We start from the raw sequence: 11455 nt of genomic DNA on the forward strand, positions 1-11455 counted from the left end.
GATGTTTGGTGTGTTTTTTTTTTTTTTTTTTTAAAACCAATTGAGGAAAAAAGTACAGATTTTTTTTTTTTAAATTATAGAAGTGTTTTATTTAAAGCAAAACATTACCTTTTTTTTTTTTAAATTAGAATGTGAAAAATGTTACACACTGAGCCATTCGGCTCTTTTAGCCAATTTTCGTTTTTTAGGCGGCAAAAAAGGGGTCACGGTTTCTCGATCCACCCCGGAGTCAGCAGTCGAGGCCTTGAGGCGTTCCAAAAGATTTCTGTTGGCCGCATTGCCCATGACGGAAGATGGTACGTTCAGTTCCGCCATGGCATTCATAAACACATCCCATCCTTTAGGTACATGCCTGCTAGGAACAGAGCGAGTCTGGGTGACGGCCCTGACTAAGTCGAGCATGTTAGAACCATTAACCACAGAGCCTTTGGACACAAAAGCCCCTTTATCGTTCCACGAAGAGAGATTTTTATCCTGGCCCAGCTTATTTAGCAATACTATTGCATTTTTCTTATAACGCTTATTGACGTTATCCAACACCTCCTGAGCACCAAAGTCTGAGTTCTTTGGTGTTTCTGGGGGTTTGGCAGTTACACTTTGTTCCTGTTCCGGTAGAAACAGACTTATTTTCCCTTTATCCGCTTCGCTCTGTTTCACGTACATTAGGTACCTTTGAAGCACGGCGCTGTAAAGTTTAGCCTTTTCATATTCAGTCAAGTCAGTTCTTTGAAGAACAGACTTCATTTCAGCATCCAGTAAGCGAGTTGCGGTTGTTCTGATATTTTCCTCTGCCGGAGGGGGAGCCCTTAATTGCTCCAACTGGTGGCTGGGCACCAGGAACATTTTTTCTGCATACTCCATTATCGATTAGTTAAAAGCCCCGTTATGAGAGGGATAGCAAAACTTAACAGAGGTCCGATAAACCCCCCAGACTGCTTTACCAGATGCTTTTTTCTTTTAGGTGAAACCCTTTTATTACACAAAGTTTTTATAAGCGTGCGTTTCTTTTTCAGTACACGCACTTGATTCTGTGTTAAAGGAACGTTTCCTTTTAAGGTATTGAGCGCTATTTCTGAGATGGCCGCTACTAGATCGTCAGAGGCTGAACACAGTCTAGCCCTCCTTTGCTGTGGGGACGATTTGCTAAGTCATTTTAAAAGGCCCAGGTTTCTTTTCAAGCAGCTAGACATGTTTTCGGTAGCAGCCCCGGCTGTTAAAAAGGGGCCTGCCGATAAGTTCTCTTTTTATACCCGACTGTTTTTTTCAAAGTATAAACCGCCGGCCAGTCTGGAGGGAAAAGACCAGTTCTTAGTCTATAAGCTTCTGGTGTGGAAGCATTTAAATCCACCACCAGGTAGCCGTAAGGTTTTTTGGTAGCATCCTCAAAAGCTTCTAGAAAAAATTGAGCTTTGCCGGGGTACATTTGCCAAGCGAGCGTAGCGATTTGTAATTTATCCCTGGGGTTTTTGAACAGAACCATGTACTTTGTGTTTAGGTTAATCGTGCGACTCTTTTTTCCCTGACAAAATACGTTTTGAACTATATACATAATGCTCAGGTTTCTGTGATGCACGTACTTGGTAAAAGCTTTCTCGATTTCATCACTTTCACAAGCCGAGTTCATCAGATCGTCTGTGATAATCATATTTACTTTATTAGTAGGAAACAAACGGTCATTGTCAAAAGCCTCAGGCAGCCCCTCCACAAAATTGATAAAGGGATATTTACAGAGCAGTTCTTTATACAGAGGTTTCCAACAACTGTAACACCACACAACATTCTCAGGCATAACAGACAGTGTGTGTTTGGCATTATCCAACACGTTTTTTATAAAGTAACTTTTCCCGCAGTTGCTAGGCCCCGCGAGAATTGCAGAAAAGGGGTGTTTCCACCTCGTATCCATTTTTTTTTCAAAAGCCGTAGGGCAGGGTTTTAAAACCTTCTCCTAGGACCCTTTTGTTGTAAACCACTTTGTGTGTCTTTTTAAGGGTTTTTGTCTCTATTTGCCACTGGTTTTTGTTTCTTACGATAGAGGGCTGCTGCACCTCTATCTTTTTTGAGGTGTTTTCTTGCAGACCCGTGCAATAGTCCAAGACTAGGTCTTTCAAACTGTCGAAGTTGATTTTTTCGCAGTTTGCTACGTTTAGGGTAATACCTTTGACTTTCATACAGGCCTTTCCACCCGACAGCTTATACCCATAGGTTTTTGGGCCTGCCGACACAAACTCAGTGATGTGTTGATCTGGCGGAATTTCGCTCGTGAGGTCCCCTAAATAATCCCCCAGAGGGGGATTCCAGTCACCCTCCCTTTTCACAAAGATCACCGAGTCAGTGTCGTGGTACAGGCACCGCTCTTGCAAACCGTCTAGGAGACTGTATAATTCTAAGCGGGCATAAGCGGTGGTGAAACAGGCTATGAAAACATTGGTGTTGCCAGAAACAGAGTACCGTTCTTTTGCGTGCTTCCACGACACACACGCTGTTTCATCATCGATAAACTCGCAGGATGAAACCTCATAATTGGGGGAGAACAGGTACTGCAAAAGTTCGTTAGGGTCTCTCACGATGCTGGTGTTGGGTAGGTTGGATCTTTGGCCGAATTTACCCCACAGAGAATTTAAAAACAGTTTAGCGATTTGGCATTTAGCAGGGTTTGATCTGATTTTGTGTTGGCGTAAATGCACGCCTTCTTTCTGGTAGAAATCGCTAACGTACTTATTTTGTTTTTCCTCGTCTGTGCACCAAGTGGGATACCCTGAAGCCTCTTGTTTTTGACGGAGGTGTAATTTTATGTACTCTGAAAAGAGTTTATCAGATTTTTCATTAAAATGCCAGATTTCATAGATCTTAGCCACCGCGTACCCCTTCGCTATGGCCGCGTTCAATTCCACCGTGCACCAAGTCCCCAGGATGGCCCGCTCCTCGTCAGTATGGGTGCATGTCTCCCGCTGCTCGGTTTCTGCACAGGTTCGGCATAGCGGGAACATAAGCTTGCCACCCACTCTGACGGGTAACAATGGGAAAAAGAGGCCTCGTGGGGGGTACACTTTAACTTTTGCAATTCCAAAATAATTTGCAAGGGGCCCAAATTTGTCATAGACTATATCGGGGTGTCCGAGAGGGTATTCTTTGGTTTTGTTTACGAAAGGGTACAGGCTGCTAAAATCATAATAGTGAATTTCTTCCCCGGGGTTAGGCTTGTAATATAGGCGGATAGCGTTTGTCCTCCCCCCAAAAAGAGCATCCCTAGGCACGAGAGGCTGGGGTAACCGGGCTCGGTTTAAAAAGTCTGCAAGCTCCCTGTCGGTTTCTTTCATCACCTCCCACTCGTGCTCCCAAAGAGTCCTCACTACAAAACCAAGGCGTTTCAAATAGTCGGTCTTGAGCTGCGTCTTGTAATAAAGAAACCCAAAAGATGTCCCCGTCATAGGATTTTGTGCTTTTTCACAATAACAGGTGACACAGCCATGGAAAAAACAACCGTTAAACTCAAAGGCTGTGCGTACCCCATCAACATTGGCATAGCCGTCTAAAAAGTAGGGGCCTACCTGTAGTTCCCCACCCTGTAAAGCGTGCCGTATTTGTATATTTTCTTTGTGAGAGATATACAACAGCCACTGAATAGATGGGGTCGAATATCTCTTTTTCTGCCTGTGATAGTTGTCTTGAGGGAGAAGAGCTACCGTGTTAGGCTCCAAAAACATAAACCTGTACATAGCCATGCAGACAGATGCCAGTGTTATGTACCGGAATGGATCTATACACAGTTTTATCTCAGTGAATTTACCAGGTTCTTTCTCTACTACATCTCCCTTCTCCGTCATTTTCATAATCTCTTTTCTGTATAGGATACAGGCCTGTCTCAAAATTTTTACATCCTGCTGACAGTAATACGCGAGCTCTTTTTGCAAGTCAAACACCTCAGAGCTGTGGTCCCGATACCAGTCGAGAAACTCTGCTTTTTCTTTGGGCATCATGCTTTCTACACCATGCTTTCTACCGGGCATAGGCCCCACGTAATTTTGATTTTCTAACGTGTTAAAAAAGTGTGGAAAATACCCTTTGCACCCTTCAAACCCCATCGCCTGCGGTAGCTTGCTAAGCTTCATGGGCAAGAAGTTTAAAGAGTCTATAAAACGAATGCCCAGGGCCTTAACTTCCACGCACATTAGTTTACTACCCTGAGTGATCAGTTCTAGGCCCATCTTTTCCTTGAGTAACTGTTTAACAATAAAGTACGCATCATAACCTTTAGAATTGTGTGCTAGGAATGTGTAGTCCCGAAACGCTTTGCCAATAAAGGTCTTCACAAACACATAAAGACACTTATCGCCCTTAAATTCCCAGGATTTTTCTGGCTTTAGGGACATAGCAAAAATGTAATTGGGAGTGTGCACCCCGGTCTCCTGCGTGCATTCAAAATCATAAAAAATATACTTTTCTGAAGATTCAGGCTTTCTAAGGCGGTCCATAAAACAGAGGTGGCCGTCTACATCACCAACGATCAACTCCTGACACTGCTTACAGCGCCTCCCTTTACACCTGTGCCGCTTGTCCACGTAAGACTGACACTTCTCACACAAAGTTTTAGACAGGCATTCAACTTGGTTTTTTGATGCACAGTCGATATGTCTGTCTAAACACTCTTTGGACCGGCAATACAGTCTACAGCCAGGACACCGCTGCTGCACTCCCACGCTGTCTGAGCACGTTACGCTCAAACAGAGGTGGCAACGATACCTGCAAGAGTGGTCGTGGCTGTACACCATGTGGCAAAACTCACAATAATTTTTCGCTCCGAACAACTTTTTTACATCCAAAACCCCATAGTAATGCTCATCGTGCAACAGGATAAAATAAGTCTTGGGGCACACTGTGCCCCCCGTTTTAAAAACCCCCCAGCCGCCTTTCGCCGTATACAACACCACCTGTATGTTAACTCCTAAATGCTGTTCAAACTTTGCTACGTCGCTGAGCATAACCTTTTTTTGATCTGACCACCCCAGTTTCTCATGTAACTTTCTTGCCTCCGCTAACAATTCCGCGTCCGTAGGTTTACGATCGGACATGACGGCCAAGAGCCCACCCGCAAAACACAAATTGGTACCGGTGTAAGTCAGGTCTACTAAACACTGTCTCTTTTTATGAATAATTTGACTATTAAGGATAGAATTTAAAACTCTACGAGCGCCCCCACCCCTGTTTTTTACAACTGTCACAACAAGGCGCAACGTCCCATCGAGATGCAACTCTCTATTGCTCTGTAGCAGTTTTGAGGTCTGATTTAAAAAATCCTCAGCAGTCAGCTCATTTCTAGTTCTTTTGACCGAAAACAAAGAATTAGTTAAATTACGGCTCTCTAAACGTAACTGAACATAATCATCAGGGCCTACCCTACCATTAATGTCATCGAGCACTAACTGTATTCCCCGGTGTATGGCTTCAACAACCTGCTGAGCTGAATTTATTCCCTCAGGATTGACAAAACGAAATTCCTCACAATACACCGACCCCCCAAATCTGGATACTTCACGTTGCCAACTTCTCACTCTCTCCATATACACCTCGGCATTTTCGGGGTTACTTGGGGGTTCCTCTACGGGATCATTAGCGGCATCTTCTACATCAGATGCTATTTGAGAGTCAAACTCTGAGGCGCCTCCATGAAAGTCATTGGGAGTAGAACAGGCCCCATCTAAAGAGCCCTCTGGGGAATTTGCTAAACCAGAGTCTAATTCCACCTCCCCATTTTCAGACAAGCCAGTTTGAGAGCCTCCAGTAGGGGGCATCTCTTTTTGTTTTTGTTTTTTTTTCCTCATTACCTCTTTAGCCCTTTTTAAAATTTTTACAACAACCCGGGCCTGGAACTTTTTGGCAGCTATCTGTTTATCCCCCAAACGCTGTCCCCCCTTTTGTTTACACATAAATTGATGTGTACCCTGGAAGGTGTCCCTTTTACCCAGGCCACTTTTTGCCACTAGTCATGCCTGCTCAGAGCCACCCTTTCCATCCCTTATGTTTTTCAGCATGGCTCTGAACCAAGCATCATATTTTTTCCATTTCTTTCTAGAATCCCGTTCTTTTAGCCTACCCGAGGATATATCCTCCACCACTTTTTTGAGGAAAGCCTCAACCCCTTCCCAACCACTAAAATATGGGGGAGCTGGGACAAGCTTATGGTTTTGGGAGAATGGTTTGTCAGTTCTTGGTTTTTTATTCACAACCCCTAGAGCGCATGCTCCGGGTTTGTGAATGTGGGCATTTTTGCTCATAGTTTCCTCAGGGCTTGGTGTGGTGGTGACCGCTGAGGAACTGGAGTGCTGGTTGTGTGATTGCAATACCTCAGCATCGCAGAAGCTTTTAGTCCATGGTTTTTTAAACGCAGCCCCTAGAGCGCATGCTCCGGGTTTGCACACATTCAGAACCCCTAGAGTGCGTGCTCTGGGTTTGTGAATGTGTGTGTTTTCGCTCACAGTTTCCTCAGGGCTTGGTGAGGTGGTGGCCACTGAGGAACTGGAGTTGTGGTGGCGTGGTTGTTTTTTACCAGAGTCTTTTGTTTTGTCCTTGGGTTTGACGTATATGAGGTTTGGACCGCCCGGATGTTTCAGCTGCGCTCTTGCGCTGTTTTGCGTTGTTAAAGGTCTCAAAGCAGATTTCTGGTTTGTTGGCAGTTCTGGAGGAGATGTCCTTGTATCTCTGACTACAGCATTGTCAGAAAAGTTGCCCAGGCCTATAACAGGGGAAAAACAACATTTTACAAAAACTGAACTTTAGCACCTCTCTCACCCACACCTATGTATTTTACTTAAAATAAAAAAAAACCCTCATAGAACAGCCAAACCAATAAGCAAAATATATTTACAGGGCTTCATCCATCCATCAGTCACTGATGCTGGTGAATTTTCCTTTTCAGCGGTCTCTTTCCTTTTTCTTTTCAGCTTGTTTTCCCTCTGGTCTAAGGATCTCTCATGTTTTGACTGTACTGTGGAGCAAACAACAACATTATTATAAAACACATGAAACCGTCTTGTAAACATACATTACACTTACTTCATTAAAGTGTTTTACTATTTAAAAAGTCATAGCTTTACAACAAAATAATCCATTTCAGGCTGTACAACAAACAGGTTTTTTAAATACATCTCATTTTGCAAAATAAAAACCAAAACGGCTTTTAAAAATCCATTTTGCAGAAAAACTCTTGTTAGTTTAAAAGCCACATGGTTTGTTCTGACCCCAGCCATGTGCCTTTGGTTTAGTTAGTCGCATCCACCCCCCACAGGGCCTTAAACCCATCACATTATACACAGTAAAAAAAAAAAAAAAAAAAAAAACCTATCATAGAATCTCAGGGTTGGAAGGGACCTCAAGAGGTCATCTAGTCCAACCCCCTGCTCAAAGCAGGACCAATTCCCAGCTAAATCATCCCAGCCAGGGCTTTGTCAAGCCGGGCTTTAAAAACCTCCAAGGAAGGAGACTCCACCACCTCCCTAGGTAACGCATTCCAGTGTTTCACCACCCTCCTAGTGAACTAGTTTTTCCTGATATCCAACCTGGACCTCCCCCACTGCAACTTGAGACCATTGCTCCTTGTTCTGTGCCAAGTACTTTAAAAAACCTCTGGCTTGCACACACCAGCAGCTTTATAAAACACACCAAACCAAGTTTGCAGCCAGACACTTTTTTCAAAAACCCCACAGGCATTTAGAAGCCACATGGTTTGTTCTGACCCCAGCCATGTGCCTTTGGTTTAGTTAGTAGCATCCACCCCCCCACAGGGCCTTAAACCCATCACATTATACACAGTAAAAAAAAGTTCCCTTTCACTATGGGATAAAGTGTTGCAGGCACATGGTTGTTCTGTTCCCCCTCATGTGTGCTTAAGCCTTCAGGTTCAAGAACAAGCAAAAAATGTTAGTTAGTGTTACCATCAAATGCCTATGCAGCCTGTGGAATACTTTTGTTAATTCAACAGTATTAAGCACAACTATAGTTAAATTTTTTTTTTTTTTTTTTTTTTTTTTACCTTGGCCTGGTGGTAAAATGCAGTTTAAAGTTCCTGGTTCCATGCTAACAGATCACACTGCAATAAAGATAGGCACCATTATTTACTAAAACAGCCTGGGCAAAAAGTGGCCTTCTATAATATATAGTTTCAGAGTTCAAGCCAGCAAGTCTTACCTCTTTTTGCAGTCCAGCAGCTATCCAAGTTGAAAAAGGCCAAAGTGCTGCATCCCTGAGGTTTTTATCCCCTCTTAGCCCATTGTTAAACAAAACTTCCACATAGTTTGCTAAGAGGTTAATGTAATGACCCCACCCATAGCATTCCCTTTTGTAATTTGGGAGTGAAACCAGTTTGGGTAGGTGGGTGTGTGTGTGTGTGTGTGTGTATGGGTAAAACCCATTCAGTTTAACAGACTAAGGATGGCTCAGTGGTTTAAGCATTGGCCTGCTAAGCCCAGGGCTGTGAGTTCAAGCCTTAAGAGAACCACTTAGGGCTCTGGTTCTCAATATTCTCAAATCAATATGTGGCCCTGCTAGTAAAGGCAGTTCTATGAGATAAGTATATCTCCATATTAACTTTATTGTACTCAGACACATGTCTGAACTAGCCTTGGTTGTTTTATTGTAAGCACATTTTTAGGATTTTTTTCCTTTCCCCACCACAACATACATTTCAGCTTTTTGCTACACACAAAACACAAGAGCTAATTCTCACAAACAATTTATTTTTTTTATTTAAAAAACATACAGCTTCTTAAAACCAAAACCAAAATGCTTTATTAAAACTCTTTAGCGCACTTAAAGGCCAAAGGCCTTCTAACAAAACACAAATAGTCACAAGCCCCCCTTTTAAAAAAAAATTACAGCTACCAAGTTTTATATCGCATGTTTGTCCCCTCACCATTCTCTAACTTAATCCTTTTAGATTTCTTACAAATAGTTTTTTTCTTAAGCAGGGTTCTGTAACTCTTTGTGCGGACTAGACGGTCAATATAACGCTCTAAGCAGGCATCTTCCGGTTTGGTCATTTTCCTTAGAACACGGTCAGGGTCTGCACTAAATTGCACAGCATTTATCAAGGTCACCCCTTGCGCTAAATGTTCTTGGGTTAGGCACAAACATTGCATACCATAGCCTATGGCAACAACAGTGTTTAATAAGCTTTCCAAACACAGCTCAGCACACAGGCCCCGGAGCTTGCTGTTTATATCCACTGAAGTCCAAGTCACACAATCATGGTGCCTTTGGCCTGGCGCATCTATGACACAGCCCTCACAATCTTCAAAAAGCTTTTCCCTAAGGCAGTGCTTAAGGACAGCATAAACAGCAACGCGTACAATAGTCCGCAGGACTTTTTTACGCTCACGATGTGGCACTGGCTCAGTTAGTTCTATGCCAAGCCGCCTCCTAAACTCCTCATAGCCATCATCCTCAGAGTCCTCTTCAACAACTCGTATTGGCGTTGAGCAAAAACATGGTGGGCCCAGTTCATCTTCGCTGCTTGATGCATCGCTGTCCGGGTCCTCTAGAAAGGCATCGTCGAGCTGTTAAAAAATTTCAAAAAAGAAAACGTGTAAGCACCCCCGCTGCTTGTTTTTTAATTTACGCAACCCCGGTTCCTAACCCATCGACCGCCGCTTCTTAAGCATTCATTTACCTGAGCGCCGTCTTTTCCGTTCGCTTTGTCCACTGGTGACTCCCCCGAGCCACAATCGCCTTCCACCTCTGAGGGAATGGACAAAGAAAGGCCGTCACGCTCACCGGTCTGCCTCACGAGGGTTTGGGGTCGGGTTCCGGCGTATCCATCAATGGCTGGGCCAAAGGGCTCCCCTCGGTCGCTCCCTCCTCCTCCTCGGAACTGTCGCTGATGTAGCGCTTTCTCCGAATAGTGTGTGGGTGCCTCAGCTTCCCCGATGCAGTTCTTAAGTATCTAGGTGCTGGGAGAAGGGGGTGTGATTGTTGCAGAGCCCTAGAGGGCAGATGTGATGCTGTCTGGACAGTAAATGGCCAACACTCGGTCTCCTGGCAACTAATGACCTGGGCCCCTCCTCTACAAAGGTGCCAAATGAAGGTGTTGGAGAACAAAGAAATCAGGTGACCTCCTGGCCCAGGAAAGGAACAAACGGAGAGGAGGGGCTGGAAATTTTCAGTTTGGGGCTGGCTGGGGATGTGGAATGAGGTGCAGATGTGGTTGTCTGGCTCACTGCCCCCCAAAATGGACCCAGCTGAGGGGTCCTGTTCTCTGTACCTACAAGCTCTGTTTTAGACCGTGTTCCTGTCATCTAATAAACCTCTGTTTTATTGGCTGGCTAAGAGTCACGTCTGACTGCGAAGTGGGGGTGCAGGACCCTCTGGCTTCGCCAGGACCCAGCCAGGGCGGACGCGCTGTGGGAAGCGCACGGAGGGGCAGAGGATGCTGAATGCTCCAAGGTCAGACCCAGGAAGGTGAAGCCGTGTGAGCTTCTTGCCCTGAAGACAGTCTGCTCACAGAGAGGAGACTTCACCAGAGTCCTGACTGGCTTCCTAGGGAGCAGTTCCAGAGCATCGCCCGGGGACGCCGTGACAGGTGCCACCTCCGGGCGGTTTGGGGGATTAACTCTGGGAGGCTGACGTCCCTTCCTGTGGTTGCACGCCATCTCTGTCTCTCAGTCTGCAGCCCTTCTCTTGCTCCTGGAGCTTCTGTTGGCTCTTTGTGACTCGGCCCTCTGGCCAGGTCACTAAGTGGTTTTCCCTTCTGGAATGGAGACTCTGCTCCTCAAGAGGCATCAGGAATTTCTCACGCCCGCTGCCCTGACCCTGTCACTCCTCCAGTGACCCAGGCAGTCTTCTAGCTTACTGCCCCAGACAGCACCACGCAGCAGGGGTTGGTAGGGGACCCAGGCTGGTTCTCTGCTCTGTGGTCCAGTCCAGGGCCCTTTACTGAGCAGTCTGCAGCTACCCTAACCTTACTGTCTCCTAGCGCCACCCGAGTAGCAGCTAATGGCAGAATTCCATGATGTGGTCCAAAACCGGAAAGTAACGGGCAACGATCCATCACCAAGGGAAAATGCCTACAATACCGATAGGTTCAAATTCCAAAGATAATCAAGGAGATGTCGTCTCTAACTCCAGCTCGGATTGGAGATCTGACTGCCATCTCTGACCCAGATGCTATCTCGGACTCCCGCTTCTGATAATACGTGTAGTGCTAGGTCTTGGTCAGTGTCATGGTGATGTGTCCTTTCTTCTGGCATTTTCAGCAAATAACCTGATGCGCCCAGCAATCCTTCTCAGAGTGCGCAGTTTGCTCACAATGGTCACATGGAAATTCCTTATGCTCCCGTGGTCCTCTGTCTTGCTGATGCGGGAGGCGAACTTCTTGGTTCGCACTAAATTTCAGAGAATCCTTCTCTGCGGTCTCCATTGCAACTGCTACTTCAACAGCCTTCTTGAATGTAAGCGCCAATACAGT

General features: G+C 45.2%; 2 protein-coding genes across 3 annotated transcripts; both read right to left on the reverse strand.

Annotated features, from left to right (window-relative positions):
• Window positions 1-227: 227 nt before the first annotated feature.
• LOC135979895 (uncharacterized) lies at window positions 228-8342 on the reverse strand. 2 transcript variants are annotated; one of them, XM_065580031.1, is made up of 4 exons: window positions 8182-8337; window positions 8027-8083; window positions 6863-6982; window positions 228-6730 (listed from the first exon to the last, which is right to left on the reverse strand). In XM_065580031.1, exon 4 carries the CDS (start codon window positions 5922-5924, stop codon window positions 1911-1913), a length of 4014 nt encoding a protein of 1337 aa, XP_065436103.1. In that variant the 5' UTR covers window positions 5925-6730; window positions 6863-6982; window positions 8027-8083; window positions 8182-8337; the 3' UTR covers window positions 228-1910. The 2 variants fall into 2 exon arrangements, with proteins under 2 accessions (XP_065436103.1, XP_065436104.1); XM_065580032.1 differs by having other exon boundaries at window positions 5749-6730; window positions 8182-8342.
• A 164-nt stretch (window positions 8343-8506) lies between these two features.
• On the reverse strand, window positions 8507-9934 carry LOC135979894 (uncharacterized; the record flags this gene model as incomplete). Its single annotated transcript, XM_065580030.1, has 2 exons — window positions 8507-9548; window positions 9662-9934. Coding segments are annotated over 2 exons (951 nt in total), but the record flags the coding sequence as incomplete, so codon positions are not given.
• Between the last annotated feature and the right edge of the window lie 1521 nt (window positions 9935-11455).

This window comes from Chrysemys picta, unplaced genomic scaffold, assembly GCF_011386835.1.
Source record: "Chrysemys picta bellii isolate R12L10 unplaced genomic scaffold, ASM1138683v2 scaf1356, whole genome shotgun sequence".
Taxonomy (NCBI): Eukaryota; Metazoa; Chordata; order Testudines; family Emydidae; genus Chrysemys; species Chrysemys picta.